A 15114-nucleotide genomic window follows, 5' to 3' on the forward strand; every position below is an offset into this window, starting at 1 on the left:
TTTGAAGGGTCTCAGTTTGCTTGCATCGGGCGGTCCTCAACTGACATATTAGAGAGCCTGTCAATGATGTTATCTGCCAGAGCCGAGTCCGCATCTTCGGCTGTACGTGCACGGCGGGAGGCCTCATCAGAGGCTTTCTTGACACTGTCCAGTTCGGCAAGCCTGTTCCTGGTGACTGTTGCCTCCTCCTTCTCTCTCGCCTCTCTGTCGCTCTTCTCCATCGCCGCAAGCTCATCGTCGATCTCTCCCTCGTCAATGACCGGGCCGGCCTCGTTCATGATGCTTCCGACCTCATCCACCTTAGTCATTTCCTCCCGCAATTCTTCCACGATGTCCTCAACCCTCTCGGCACCGCCGATCTGAGTATGCAGACCGCGAAGCACCCCAGTACTTGCCTGCATGACCTGCACCATGTCCACCTGGCCAGCAGCTTGCTCGATCTTTGAATAAACCTCCTCGAGCTGCATGAGGGTGTTAAACCTCTGCTGGAGGTTGTGTTCAGCCATCTTCTTGGAACGCACAGCAGACAGCGCCGAAATGCGGTTCTTGTTGGACAAGGCTGTCTTTGCAGACACAGTCAGCTCGGCGATCTTTGCTTCCAGGCTTGTGACCTGTTTCGACATAGTCGACACCAATGTCTTGATGGATGCAATGGTCGTGTCCTGTTTGGTGATCTCGGGCGATTCATCTGCCGATTTGAACTTGATTGTCTAGCCATCAATCAGTCAATATCTGGGTAGTCTGGCCTTATTTATATAGTCCAACTTACCTTGCCGTCATATGCAATAGCACCGCTATCGCGGGATAAATAAAGCAGCAAGACATCGAAATCTGCATCTGATAATTCCGTGGCATCGTTTAGTATCGCTGCGAACTCTTCAAGAAAGCTTTCCCTGGAGTAAATAAGATCAAGCTTGGATGAGTTGCCACCTGTGGCGTTCTTAACTGCTAGGTCTGCTGCTTCCTGTAGGTTCTCTATCAAGACCAACTCTTGCACCTGCAGCTTCGGTGCCGAATCGCTCTCAGAACCTACAACAAAGCCTTTGAGCTGCCGAGCGCCCCAGCTCATAACATTCCAAGGACTCAGAACCCCGGGATCAATCAGCTTCCACTGACTTTTCTTTTGTAAAAGCCCAGCAGTGGTCTTGTAAACAGGCAATGGGATCATCGAATTATTGCGCACTGCCTCATCCTATAACACCCTTTGGTTAGTTTAACAGGTCCGCTACCAAAAGGAAGATAGTAGACCCACAAATACAGTACCCAGAGCTACGGGTCTCCCCCACTCCGGACTCTCTAAATCCCGGAGCAGCGACTCATCCGTTCGCAGAATAAGGTGGTCTGTCTTCTTTCGCTTCACGGGTGTGATTCCGTTCTTAGCTGATACGGTCGAGCCGGAACGTACCCGCACGCCACGTGAGGAGGTATAGCCGCGCTTTGCAGCTCGGTTGAGGGCTTGTTCCCATGCTGCGACATTAACAGCGTAGCCGTCGGGGTTTGTCTTCTTCTGGGGTGTGAAGTCGGAGTAGAGGGAGGGTAGACGGTTTCTGGGAATGAAATTGAGGGTAAGCATGATATTCTTCCTCTGTTTCAGTAGGTTTTATGGCTTCTCTTTCAGACTTGGTTCTTTCTTTACCTTCGGAATGCTTCCTCGTGAGTGAGGATATATTTCAGTAGTTCGCTCATAATGCAGGGGTGGTGCGCTGGGGAGAAATGGTAGGCCTCTCTCTGAGCAAATAATAGATCAAGTTGTGTTTTTGAGAGTGGACCTCGCAGACAAAGCAAGATGGGGTCATCTGCGCATCCACTGCGGCCTCCCGAGGTCGTCTACAGCTTTATCGATAAGCCCCACGTGACGCGTTCGAATGCTTAAATGTACTGTGATGTTGATCACTTTACGCCATACTGAGTATATAGATTCTCTAATTTCACTTGCATATACGAGCAAACGACAATGGCAGCTTTATTTGTATTCCTAGAGATTCGCGCACACCAGATAGATCTATACTCCACCAGGTTTGTGGCGACTTACCAGATCCATGGATGGCTGATTGTTGTAGTAAGCGCTGAGTTACAGACTTGGAATGTCTGGTTGGTTATTAGAAGACTTCGGACTCTAGGGCATCCGAGAGTCACCGAGATTTGGTCACTAGACACCTCAGGGCAGCTGGAAGGGAGAAGAAAGTATACATTACACAAGGGACTTATGTTTGAACAGGCTTGTATCTATGGTTATATGTATGCTATGATGAGGTATTAAGGCCATATTCAGTCTAAGCTCGTTCAAAGTCATCATTGGGTGGACTCTCAGGGTTCAGAGGCCCCTGCGTCGTGTTGAGAGCTCCGGCATCCAGCTGCACAGGAGGCCCAACCAAAGACCGGCGATGATGACGCATGTCGAGCTTCTCACTAGTCTCTTCAGTGCCCAAGGGATCCTCGCTAGCCGGTTGATCTCGGGCATCGAATCCCCTCGCTTCAAGATATTCAACCCTAACAGCATGACGCAGATTGTCAACGAAGCTCTGCATCTCAGGCATGGGGAACACCCCGTCAGTCTGCAGCACGTCGGCATAGAGACGCTCGGCTTCTTCCAGACAGGCTGAAGCTAGAGTTGGTTGGCCAGCTTTGAGCCATTGATCAGCAGCAAGGGTGCTCCACATGCCGGCTTTTCGGCGACGACTACCCCATTTCGCTGCTCCAACTGGTGTCTTTGAGGCATAGCAAGCTGATACCCTTTCAGTATATAGGATCTGGCCCACTGAACCCACAAGACCAAAGTCCATGACCCGCATGGCCCATTTGGCTGCACTCTCTGTGGCTGATCCGCCACGAGACTTGAGAAGTTCAACCGCTAGGGATAAACATCGCAGTGCATGTGTCGCATCTGAACAACGTGTGAGATAGGAGTAGCAAGCAGTCTCGAACATTTGGTCAACGCTCTCAAGCTTGATTTTGGCTGACGTGGCCAATGGATTTAGAAGCATGCTAACAGCGCACATTTCGTGGGCCCCGGCATGATATTTCCAGGCTTTGTCATTGCCATAGTCCGATCGAATCATGTCATATGTGGACGCAGCTAGCTTCCAATCGCGGAGCATAAACGCGTAGTCGGCCATCTTGCGCAAGACAGCCTCCGGGGTGTCTGGACTATAAGAATGTCGTGTTGGATCGTAGTTCCCGCTGTTGCCACCCGCAGAGCCTCCAATACTTGAACGCGAACTTGAACCGAAACCAGCCCACCGCCGAGACATTGACATAAATCTGCCGCTTATACCACGCCTCCGAGATGCAACCTGATCATTCCAGACAGCTACTTTATTTTCCATAAATGGAATAACGGATTGCACCACGAGTTCTCGAATGAAGGCCTTAATCGCAGTAGCATCGGAGCCAAAGAGATACGGTGTACCATCAGTACCGAGGTCAACCAAGGCTTCTAGCGGAAAGTTAGCTTATGGCTGAGTATGTAACGGCGAAAACTTGCCTGCTTCACCTGCTCCCGACAGATGCTCTGATGGCGAGAGCCATTCGCACTGGGGAACTTGCATGCTATCATCGTCCGTCACCACACACTGGCTGCTCCGAAGTCTTAGAAGATGACAGTGTAGCCCAAAGTGTCGCTTCATCTGATCATAAAGCTTGATAGATTCCGTGATATTGTCTCGTTCTTCGTCATGAACTAAAACATAATACCGAAGATACTCCTGGTTAACCCAGTCGGGTAGCTGTTTGTCCCCAGTGGTACCATCAGCATATAGCTGCCTCAATGTCTCCAACGGAGCTGCGTTGCGCGAGCTGATGGCTATTACATTGGCTACCGGGTGGCCAAATGTCTCGTGGGGCGCTGTAGGTGCCGAACACAGCAGTTGTTGCAAAAACGACTTGCATATTGGAGTTGTTGCAGGGAACCCCAAAACATCCTTTGTGCGTACCGATGCACCAAGCAGGCCATCTGAACAGTCTAACTGCTTGGTCAACACTTCTTCCATCTGGGCCAGGGGCCCGGAGTCTCGGTTAGCCGGAGCCCTGCCGATCGCTTTGAAATCAGTAAGGCGCACTCCATAGTCCTCCCAGGCACGACTCGAGCCTATGCTGTCCCGGATTACCACCTTCCCGGAAACCGTTTCTCCAAATGGCCGGATCAACTCCCAAAATCCCCCTTGAACCCCTTGTTCCTCACCAAGTCGTCGGTATCCTCGGAGGCATGGACTGCGATCGTAGGTGAGAATGACCGGATAATTGATGATCTTATATCTTCCGAGCCATCAGATCTTCCATCAAAAGGCGAACCGATTGATGACCTTGCTAACTGTGGAGTAGAAGACCTCCCAGAGCGCGAGTGCGACGAGCCAGTTCTTATTGGTAGATCGGCGATCGTGCCTGAAAGAGGCGTCGGCGATGAGACTGACTGGGATTCTGCCAGTTCGGCATCTAAAGATTGCGTTGTTTCATGCTCCCCAGGGTATCGTGATGGTGATGTGGATGCGACTCGCGCAACGCCGGGGGAGAAGGACGGCGGAGGTTTGACCGGAGCAGCATCTCCGGGCGATGTCATGGGCGGACACCTGCTGCTTTGTGCAGATTTAAAGCGAGTGTAGTTGATCGATAGGCCCCATCGACTGGTAGATGAGGTCGCACGAGGTGTAATAGAGCGAGTGGGATGCGGCTTCACGGAGGTGTTGTTGGGGGAGAAAGCCAAGTCGACAGATTCGGGCCGATAAGCACTGACACGAGCAACAACAAAATCGAGTGACGGAACCTGCGAACAGGTTGGGCACTAAAGCCTTTTATGGAAGTTGAAGATCGTCTTGTGCAATTGTAAATGCAATACAGAGTACTTAGGGAGAAGCTGATTGTCGATCTCCAAGTGGTGGATGCAAACCACGTGAGGGCCATGCTTATCGACAATCAAACTGACTCACTTGCTCAGAGCATCTGATCTGACTATGTTCAATGCTGTCGCGCCCTTTCGTGTGTCTATTTAAGGCTTCTGGTCTCCCTTCAGTTAGAGCTCCACTTGCCCGCACTCTAGCGAGAAGAGCTGGTCAAATACACCCGTTGCAACAACAACTACCCCTCCGAACCTTCTCTGCATCTATACCTTGTCGCACTTCTATGCGCAACCCCGAATCGGACCCGGACCTCTCAGAACGAGTCAGGAAGAGGCGACGCATTTCTTCCCCGACGCGGGCAGGCTCATATGCAACCATGAGCCCCGCCATGCCTACCATTGAGCTCACTCCGCTTGAGAGCACCCTACGAGCCCTACTCCTCGATGTCGCACAATACATCACCGAGCAGAAACTCGCGGAGGGAGGCAGTGCAGCGAAGAATCACACCGAGACTGTCTTGCGTTTCACAGGTGGGTGGGTCAGAGACAAGCTGCTCGGAGTCGAGAGCCATGATATCGATGTGGGCATCAGCAACATGACGGGATACCAGTTTGGTATGGCTCTGAAAGACTACCTGGATATTCCAGAGAACCTTGAAAAATACAAGACTGGCCCAAATGGGGAAATGCACGACGCCATTGTGAGCCTTCACAAAATCGAAGCCAACCCTGAAAAGTCAAAACACCTTGAGACCGTTACAACCAAGATCTTCGGCCTGGATATTGATTTGGTCAATCTGCGCAAGGAAACCTACACGGATGACAGTCGAAATCCTCAGATGGAGTTCGGCACCGCTGTCGAAGATGCTCTGCGACGCGATGCAACTATCAATGCGCTTTTTTACAACCTTAATGAGTCACGGCTGGAGGATCTCACAGAGAGAGGACTCGACGACATGAAGGCAAATATTATTCGATGTCCAATGGAACCATACCAAACCTTCAAAGACGACCCACTGCGTGTGCTTCGATTGATCCGCTTTGCGAGCAGACTGGGATACCAAATTGAGCCCGAAACCGAAACCGCCATGCAGATTGAAGATATCCGCGAGGCATTGAAACTCAAAATCAGCAAAGAGCGAGTGGGAGCGGAGCTAGAAAAGATGTTGCGTGGTGAGTGATTGCACTTGCCCTTGCTCTTGCCCGATGCTTTACATTTCTGACAAGTCGTATCTCACATCTTAGGCCCCGACCCTCGCGGTGCATTGCAGTTCATCGATCGACTCCAACTATTTCCCACTATCTTCGCTAATCATCAGGATGAGGTCAAGGCCGATACATCGACATGGCCCCTTGCCTACAATACTTTGGCACGATTGCTTCACCCAGAGGCCGGTGACAGCGAAGAACTTCAGGCAGTTACGAAGCGCATTCGTGAAATCCTGTTCCGCGACGAAACTACCATATACTACGCCTGGATGATTGCAACCTTTGCCCCCTGGACTTCCATCCCCGGCCGTACCGGGAAAGGATCCAAGCCCTTGCCCCCGCGAGCGGTTGAGGTTGGCAGGGACAGCCTTCGCAGTGACAACAAGACACTCAATGCACTCCGCGCTGCTGCTCTGCATTACAAGGAAACAATTGCGACCAAAACTGCTCTTCTCGCGAACCAGATGAGTGGAACACCGGCAGAAATCCGACAGCGCATTGGGTTGCAAATGCGGTCGTGGAATAAGGACTGGAAGCTTTGCATTCTCCTGGCTCTCCTACAAGAAAACATGGCGCTTCGTGATTTTGCAGAAGGTAAGATCCACCACCCCTTGATAATAACTGATAACCTCACAATACTCACGATGTATAGTGGCCCATGAATACGATCAGTTCCTTGCGTATATTGTAGAAAAGGATCTGGAGGGTGTTTGTGAGCTCAAGCCCATTGTAAACGGCGACGAAATTATGAAAAGTCTGGGAGCTAAAAAGGGACCCTGGATGTCCAAAGCAGTCAACATGGCCCTGGAATGGCAACTTCTTCATCCTGATAGCATCGACAAGGAAAAGGCGCTGGAGGAGATCGCGGGTCGACGAGCAGAATTGAAGTGACGTCCAGCTGAAGATCTCCCCGATGACAAATGAAAAAAGAAAAAACCTTGGACAACTTCAACTTGAACTCCGAATGTTTACAAACTTCTTCTCTTTCATTTTTAATTGTAAATATTTTTCAGCCAAAATGGATAAACTGCGCAAAGAAGCCCGTGAGGCTCTCATGCAGAATCCTGGCGAAATGCCAATCGATTTCTTCCCCGCCGTTGCAGCTGCGTCCAAAAGTGATTTGCATCAATTATGGCAAGACGTTGCTGCTTACGATCATTCGACACATTTGAATGTATGTTTCTATCAATTTGAATATAAGACAAAATAGACTAATCTTCCAGATCTGCGAGAGCCTGGTTACAGCCACCTGTTATATCGACTACTGGGATGGAATGCTGCCAAATGACAGAGGCCCGCGACCCTTGAAACCAGCCGAAGCAAAAGCAGTACACAACTTATTCGAGTGGGCCAGTGCTGCTGCTTTGCCTTCATCGGATTTTGCAGCTGATTTTGATGAGACTGTCGAGATTTCGGACGGTAAGGGCCTTTGTACCAACATAATGAAGCTTTTAACTAATTGTGCCACACAGATATTATCAAAGCCCAGAACGAGAGTCGGTTCAGATCTGAGCTTGCTCTGGAGCTGATTCTAGTTTTAAACAAGCCCCTGGTAGGACTACCACCAAATGGCAGACTAGGAAATGCAGCGGACATTCTTCTCGCGGGGGCATGTTTTGCCAACAAGCAAAACCCATGGGCCACATCAGAGAGCTATAATGCAGCGTCGATGCTCATGAGCGTATGGGTTCAAGACACCCGTCGCGGCGATAAATTCTGGCCCGCTATCGATTTCATCCTCAAGGAGAGGATTAGACCTCTTTTGCAAAGACAAAGAATCCCGCCATCACCAGTGCTGGCCGCAAAAACTTCCATCCTCAGACTCTACCTCGCTTCGGTGCAAGTGATCTAGACGCATCGACAAAGCCGTGGAAAACAACCGATATCTACGTCGGAGCTGTACTATCATGGATCCTCTCACAATACCAACCTGAAGACAAGACCCAATTTGAAACGCACTTTCAGCTATTCGTGCCCACCATCCTAGCAATGATCGACGACAACAACCTCCCATTCAAAACAAAAGGTTGTGCTCTACTCACGCAGCTACTGCAACCGATCCAAAAAAGCGGCTCGGACATTCTCCGACGAACAAACCTCACCTCCGTCTTTGAAGATGCCGTCACGCCGTGTCTTCTATCCCTACCGTCCATCACACCCGAGGACAGATCCCTAGAAATACTAGGAGCAGCATACCCAGCCCTCCTCTCCACCCTCAAAACCGCCTACAAAGGCCCAACCCAGTCCGAAAAGGACAAAGAAGCACACACTACCAGTCTCGCCAAGATCCTCCGATCAAACCTCATCTCCTCATTCCACCACGTCAGCTCCAGCACTCCAGCCTCTGGCTCAACTGCATCGTTCCCACATTCCCGTCTCTCAACCTTCCTCCTAGAAAAGATAACAATCATCACCAACGAGCTGGGCATCCACACTACAAAGTACCTCCAAGAACTCATCCCAGTCCTCTACACAACACTATCAAACCCATTCGGAACAGCACACCCTCCACTACTGCTAGCTGCAGCTGCAGCTACGCAGGCGGTGATCAAGAACGCACACCCGCGTATCTGGCGCTGGCGCGGGGAGATCCTGAGTGGGCTGAGTTCGTGCTGGCTTCATATTTCCGAGGATAGTGGAGGCTCCGTGGCTGAGCTGGCTAAGCTGAAGCGCGAGTTGCAGCAGACGCTTCAGGTTTTGAAGCTTGTTTTGTTGAATCCTGTTGCTATTGCGGCTGATGGCCCAGAGCCGGAGCAGGTGCAGGTGAAGGAAAATGTGGAGAAGGAGTTCCAGGAGCTTGTTGATGCGGATGTAGAGCTTAAGGGGCTTTTTGTTTGAGCGTCAATGGCTTTGGATTTCTGGGAGGTTATTTAGGAAAAGAATTATAACAATTATGACAATCTCAATTGAAGATATCTGTTGGGTTCAAATTAAAACTTGCGCTTGAGATCTGGCTGGTAATAAATAGATATGATCCATAGAACACTCGATAAAATAATACAACATGCAATGAGGGTATCTATTTGCTGTACTGAGCGCCAAAACAGAAAAGGAAAACAGGTACTCAAGTTCGTAGCATCATGGATCAACTCGCTGCTTGAAAAGACTCTTCCCGCGCAACCATTGGCGGTACCGTTTATATCTCTTCTTCTCATAGTCCTCACTCACGACAGTAAGACCGTCCTCGGAGACATCCAGAAACTCAGCGTAAGCAAGCATGTTTACCCCAGCCCCCGCCTCCAGCGCAGATTCCTCGACATTGCACTTATTCGCGTACTCCAGCAGATCCAGATTGTAGCCGTGGTCTTGCAGCGACGAAGCTGTCATTTCATCTTCAGATGTGACAACAAGCGGGACCTTGAGGGGATGATTGATGTACCGCTCGTATTCTTCTGCCTCGGCACCGGTGACAGAGGGGCTTAGCGAGTCGCTGACTAGCTGGCCGAGGGTCCACTGGGCGATCTCCGTTTTGCTAGGGGTGGAGGCGTTACGGGGGTCGATTGGTGGGATGCGGGATACATGAGGGATTTTGAATGCGGGCTCTTTGATGATACCCGTAAGAGGGGGCTGTTTCTCGGATGAGGGTGGTTGGTGGGCCCATGTTTGTGCAGATTCAGGTATCGGCACCGTGCTTGATGAGGCGCGACTGCGGCTGGTGGATGGTTCTTGAATCTTAACACTGCGCTGTGGTACGCGCTCGCGTTGGATTTGCTCTGGGGGGATGCGGGGCACGAAAGGACTGAGATCTGGGACGGGGTGTCCTGGGCGGACAGGGGGTAGATAGCGGGACGTGGAGTTCATTTTCAAGGAGAAAACTTTAGAGAGGGAAGACAGGGCAAGTGGTCGGTAGTATTCCAGCCAGAAGTCATCGAAATGCGAGAGGGGTTCTTTGGGATGGAATGGGAGGGGTGGGAATTCCCTGGCCTTTAGATATTCGGGTGTGTACCAGGAGATGTAGCTGGGTTTCTTTCTGTGAAGGTGGGTTTTGGGATCAGTGTGATGGAGATAATGATCCGTAGGAAGATCCCAAAGCATCGGAATGCCCTGCGCGAAGGTGTAGTTTCCAAGAAAGAGGTTATATGCCTCTTGGCGCTGAGCATCAAGGAAAGAGTTGTTGTAATACCTCTTGAAGCTTTCCACCATATCACGAGAGTGACTACTCCATTGATTGATCTTGCGGTAGGTAGCCATGGTGTTCACCAGATGCGATCCGCCATACTGAATAGCGATAGTGTCTCCATGATCATGCCACATGTTTGTGAAGAGATTGACAGCGTCAGTATCATACTCTAAATTTGTGTCATCTATGACACCAAGAGCGTGGAGCTGATAACCAAGCGCCCTCTTGCCGATGACAAACTGTGCAGCATTTGTTCGGTCAAGGCAATCAATGCAGTTGGTCCTTGCGACACCGTTCTGAAGCTGCAAGCCGGATTCTGCGTCATCCCCATTCTTAAAAAAGCCAATTTTGGGAATGATATTGCCAGCAATATCCTCTAACATCTCAATGACATCTTGATCCCGACTTTTTGCAGCACGGCTCATATCCCACGCCTCGTAAATGAGCTTTTTGTCCTCGGGAAGAAACTGGTTCAAATAAGTCACAGCGTTTGTGAACTCTTTGAGAAGTATTGACTCTCTCGGAGTTCGTTCGCGAGATTTGACCAGGTTCAGAACATAGACTGGAGCGCCATATCTTTGAAATAGATCGTCGAAATGCAACGCCGCAGCCGAGTAAAATGGATCCACAAGATTAAGCTCAATATCCGGTTTTGGTGATACTCCCGTGTTTTCTTGAGTCCAATGAAGAGGAATGCTTCCACGATGTTGAACATATGAAGTATATTGAGGGTTTGCATGAAGTCTTGGGCCAGCAGAATGGAATGATGTTGTCGTCTGTTCACATACAATCTGTTCAGTCTCCACATCGTTGGCGACGTATCCCAGGTCATTTGCGCCTCGTTTGAGAAAGCGAGCCCCAGCAAAGAATCGGGATCGACGTGCGATGATTGTGATATAGACCACTCGTCCATAGACGCTCATCTTTGACTGATCCACATATCCATGAATAATAGGTAAACACCACTCAAAGGGATTCTTAAGAGTCTCCGCAGCCGGGGACAGGAGATGATGGTTCCAAATAAACATGGAATGGTAATCATGTGAAGACGGTTGTGGGCGGCCATCCCAGTGGGCCTCGCGATCCCGGCAGATATTATGCTGGAGCGTGCGAGTGATGTCGTAGGAATAGCTAAAATAGAAAGAGCGCGACAAGTCCAGATTATTGAAGATCGAAATATAGCGTGCTTCCTCCGACTGCTTCTCGGCCTTGGGATGTGAAGGTTCCGAGGTGGTTAACGGGATGAGTTCGGTTTCATCGATCTGATAGACATTGTGACCACCCAGCATAGCAACCTGGCTCCTCTTGGTAACAAGTAGCATATAGTATCCGCCCGTGAATCGGATGAATCCAAGCAATGCCCATGCACTACACTTCTGCTTCAACCCGCCAGAACTCCTGTTGCCGTCATCGATTGCATCCAGCAGCTGAACCATCTCTCTTTTATTGTATACCATGTCATCCTCGGTAATACTCAACTCACCGGAATCCGAGGTCCGATCGATTTTCAGAATCCGAAAACGAGTCTCCGCTAGATTGATTCCGACCATATAGAATCGAGTTGCGGTTTCGTATAGCGTAAATTTGTGCATACGGTTGATGCCTTCGTCCTCCGAGTCTGAAGCTGATCGGTGCTTCTGCGCAAAAGTCGGCGAAGCCTCTCGCTCAAAGGAAGTTGCCACCTGTGGCTCCTCATCTTCCCCATCCCCTTCCTCTTCCTCCTCAATCCGAGCTCCAGACGGTGGGTTGTACGACAACGGGAAATCCGATACGACGGGGGCGGCATCAGTTATTCCAGCATCATCGGTGCGATCTGCCTGCGAAGGCAATCCGTTGCTCGTAGTTTGGGTCGAAGTTGGTCCGGCTGTGGTTTCTTTCACCGAATTCGGGTCTGGAGGGCATGGAATCGGGAGATGGTCATCGTGGAAAGGTGTATCCTGGGAGACTATTCCGATGAGAGAAACATCATCAAAGCTCTCCATAGCTGAAGAGGTTTAAATCAACTCAAACTGTGGAAAGGCTGCATGTTTAAATGATTTCAGGTCAAAGGCGATGTTTTGGAGTTCAAAGAACGTTCCCCACACATGACGTCGCGGTAAATAGCGGCCAATTGGTCATCAACGCCTTTTTAGGGCTACGAGCCTACGACAGTACGACAGTACGACTTGTTATATCAGATTGATTCTTATTTGTTTCATTCCTCTATATAACTGTGTTGATAATCCTTACTGTAGAATCTTGGGAATCATATATAAGGTGGTTCTAACCTTCCAAATTTAATAACTACATAACTACGTACATGCCCCAACTGTATCATTACTCAAAATGGTGTCGGACTATGGATATAACTTGTATTGTCTCCCTCCAGCATATTCATATTTATGTGTTGAATCCCTCAGTTGCACTCATCACTTGAACATATCCCTAATTTCCACCATGAACCGCAAATCCATGAAGAACTACCAACCTACCAAGAGACGATTCATCCAATTCATTGGCTCTCCCCTCGACGATGTTGTCACCAAAAACGGCAACGGCCAGCAATGGCGCGACACAATAGAAGCAGTCTGCAATTCAATCAAGAAAGTTGTAAGTTGACCAATCAACCTTCGAGGAACTATGCATCTTCTTATACCACCCCTTTTAGGATCGAAAGATCGTCTTTGCAAACATCATATATGTTGGAACTTGAAACATCTAATCCCAATACTTCTATTCTAATATTCTAATGTTCTCGTTCTAGGGGTGCCAATGCCCATCGGTCCTCGACGGATAAGGACGACACGCAAGAAGTTATATCAGTGTCTCTGTTAACGAAGTCTGGTATTTCTGTGTGCGCAATTCATCTACATCTCGATGGCACCTGGAAGCTATTTACACGAGGTCGCGGAATAAAGGCACGACACGCTGCTAAAATCGAGAGCGCGAATCTTCCAGGGCATATTTCGACTAAGGACACTCCCTATGGATGCTTAGATGTCTAGATGAGGATTCTTGGTTTGGTCATGAAGAAACCTCGGAAAGGGGACGAACCTGGGGCCCATTCGGGTTGTGAGGGTTAGATCACATATATGATTACGGAGGCTAAAACTATGAAATGTATCGCTTGATTCCAAGAATACTGTATCAAATAAGAATCAGAGATGAAACCTTGGTGATGAGAAAGACGGTAATAAGGCGCTTAGCAGAAATCCAGTACGTAGAGTAAGAGGACGGGAGATAGGATATGTTGTATTGTATATACAGTTCGAGCAATGATTTTTACCTTCAGACTCCAACCCAAAGAAATCTGCTGTACAATATGCGTTTAACGATTAATATATCGAAAATTGGGCCTACGCAACCCCCGGATCAAACCAAGACCCTCCTCAATCCCTCAGTGCCCCCAAGCACTCTCCTCCCTGTGACAGGACACCTTCCCTTGCCACTTTCCCATTTACCAGATCGTTTGCGGAGGCCTGGTTCGGCGTCATCCCCACTAGGACTTTTCTTTGTCTCTTCATCATCGCCTATGATCTCCTCTTCCCACGGTGCGCCAGCGCCCTCGCCGGTCATGAAATCCAGTTGGCGTTGGTGCTCACCGTTCAGCCAGTGGAAGATGCACACATAACAGAACACGTACCCGGTCTGGCAAGCAGTGGGGTTAACGAGCCCACCCATGCAGACAGGGCAGGTGTTGGCGCTCGAGGGATCAGCCGGAGGCAAAGACACCGTGTAGATGGGGAGGTAAGATGTCGCGGAGATGGGAGGTTGGTGGCGACGAGGGGGTTTGAGTGCTGGTTTAAGATCACCGGCAGCACTCTTTTTATCCTGCTCGGCCTGCTTCTTGGCCTTTTCTTTCTCGTCTTGGAGTGACGATTTCCGTCGTTCTGCGGGAGATACTAAGCCTGCCACAACGGGGGCCGGCAGTTCTAGGATCTCAGTTGCTTTACGGGCGAGCTGACGAGAAAAGTCACTTGCATGCCACCATTCTAGGAACTTGAGGGCGAAGATCGACGCAGGAAGGAAGTAGCGCAGCGAGGTCAGGAGCTGGGTATGAAGGTTCTGCGGACTAAGGAGACCAAGCAGGCCTCCGCCGGGCCGCTGAGATCCCCCGGTGCTGGGGCCGGGCTTGGGATCTAGCACTGCGGCGATGGCGCGGTGGTCTGCGCTGCCAAGGCGGCGGATGCGCGTGCCGATAAGCCATAGGAACGGGGAGGAGTACTTTGTGTTGTCGAAGAGGTAGGCGAGATTAAATGCCAGAACGGAGAAATAGTATGCCGCATTCACAGATGGGTAGACATTGCGCAGGAACCACTTGTAGTAGAAGAAGATGCGCTGGCGCAGCGACGGGTTGGCCGGCAGGTCGTCGCTGGGGTTATATCGTAGGGCGCCGCTGGTGACCAGCGATGCATGTGGCGCGGCATGAATGTCGTATCCTTCGTCTAGCTTGCGTTTTAGGTAAGGGATGCCAACCATGACGAACAAGTTCTTCCATATGTCCGTTGAGTGTAGCTTCAGGGCGTCGCGCACGGGGCCTGCGGCGCCGACCTGGGCGCGCGGGATCTCGCCATTCTTAGTGCGGAGAAGGCGCTCACGTTTCAGGGAATAGAAGTTTTCTGTGAAGGAGCCGCCGAATGTTCGCAGGTAATAACGTTCGACTATTAATGAAATGAGGGCGTAGACTTCGTCGTATGAGTTGAGGATCCGGAGGAGGTAGCGCGGGTGGCGGTGTGTTGCAACTGCGAGAAGATAACGCAAAGATGGAGGAAGAAGATCGGAGAGCTGTTGCTCAGCGAGGAGTTCTGTTATCGAGCACAATCTCCGCGTTAGCGATTCCAGTCACGGATGGTGGGTTCCCCGTGTCTGGGGTCTCCATCTACGCGGGGAAGCATCAATCGACTTACCGAAGAGCGATGGCTTGTGCTCGTCGAACTCCTGTTGAAGACTAGGAAGGTACTCCATCGTCAGGAGT

The 15114-nt window shown here is 50.2% G+C and overlaps 7 protein-coding genes across 7 annotated transcripts; 3 read left to right on the forward strand and 4 right to left on the reverse strand.

Moving 5' to 3' along the window:
* Positions 1-11: 11 nt before the first annotated feature.
* Positions 12-1573, reverse strand: N7516_000437 (putative vacuolar sorting protein SNF7 family protein; the record flags this gene model as incomplete). The annotated part of the gene is made up of 3 exons (XM_057213159.1): positions 12-710; positions 770-1192; positions 1253-1573. The coding sequence occupies 3 exons, from the start codon at positions 1571-1573 to the stop codon at positions 12-14; spliced, it is 1443 nt and encodes a 480-aa protein (XP_057075042.1).
* A 700-nt stretch (positions 1574-2273) lies between these two features.
* Positions 2274-4555, reverse strand: N7516_000438 (TRAPP III-specific subunit 85 family protein; the record flags this gene model as incomplete). The annotated part of the gene is made up of 3 exons (XM_057213160.1): positions 2274-3436; positions 3494-4254; positions 4311-4555. The coding sequence occupies 3 exons, from the start codon at positions 4553-4555 to the stop codon at positions 2274-2276; spliced, it is 2169 nt and encodes a 722-aa protein (XP_057075043.1).
* A 653-nt stretch (positions 4556-5208) lies between these two features.
* On the forward strand, positions 5209-6931 carry N7516_000439 (tRNA adenylyltransferase; the record flags this gene model as incomplete). Its single annotated transcript, XM_057213161.1, has 3 exons — positions 5209-6004; positions 6077-6634; positions 6693-6931. The coding sequence occupies 3 exons, from the start codon at positions 5209-5211 to the stop codon at positions 6929-6931; spliced, it is 1593 nt and encodes a 530-aa protein (XP_057075044.1).
* A 127-nt stretch (positions 6932-7058) lies between these two features.
* On the forward strand, positions 7059-8878 carry N7516_000440 (Tti2 family protein; the record flags this gene model as incomplete). Its single annotated transcript, XM_057213162.1, has 4 exons — positions 7059-7214; positions 7264-7459; positions 7513-7721; positions 7796-8878. The coding sequence occupies 4 exons, from the start codon at positions 7059-7061 to the stop codon at positions 8876-8878; spliced, it is 1644 nt and encodes a 547-aa protein (XP_057075045.1).
* A 240-nt stretch (positions 8879-9118) lies between these two features.
* N7516_000441 (phosphatidylinositol-3,5-bisphosphate 5-phosphatase) lies at positions 9119-12142 on the reverse strand (the record flags this gene model as incomplete). The annotated part of the gene is made up of 1 exon (XM_057213163.1): positions 9119-12142. The coding sequence occupies one exon, from the start codon at positions 12140-12142 to the stop codon at positions 9119-9121; it is 3024 nt and encodes a 1007-aa protein (XP_057075046.1).
* Positions 12143-12596: 454 nt separating this feature from the next.
* On the forward strand, positions 12597-13144 carry N7516_000442 (uncharacterized protein; the record flags this gene model as incomplete). The annotated part of the gene is made up of 3 exons (XM_057213164.1): positions 12597-12677; positions 12727-12749; positions 12904-13144. 3 exons carry the CDS (start codon positions 12597-12599, stop codon positions 13142-13144), a joined length of 345 nt encoding a protein of 114 aa, XP_057075047.1.
* A 367-nt stretch (positions 13145-13511) lies between these two features.
* pex12 (ubiquitin-protein ligase peroxin 12) lies at positions 13512-15104 on the reverse strand (the record flags this gene model as incomplete). The annotated part of the gene is made up of 2 exons (XM_057213165.1): positions 13512-14944; positions 15047-15104. 2 exons carry the CDS (start codon positions 15102-15104, stop codon positions 13512-13514), a joined length of 1491 nt encoding a protein of 496 aa, XP_057075048.1.
* Positions 15105-15114: the final 10 nt, after the last annotated feature.

The sequence above is a fragment of the Penicillium verrucosum genome, assembly GCF_028828655.1.
Source record: "Penicillium verrucosum strain IBT 35672 chromosome Unknown utg000001l_segment0_segment0, whole genome shotgun sequence".
In the NCBI taxonomy this organism is placed as follows: Eukaryota; Fungi; Ascomycota; class Eurotiomycetes; order Eurotiales; family Aspergillaceae; genus Penicillium; species Penicillium verrucosum.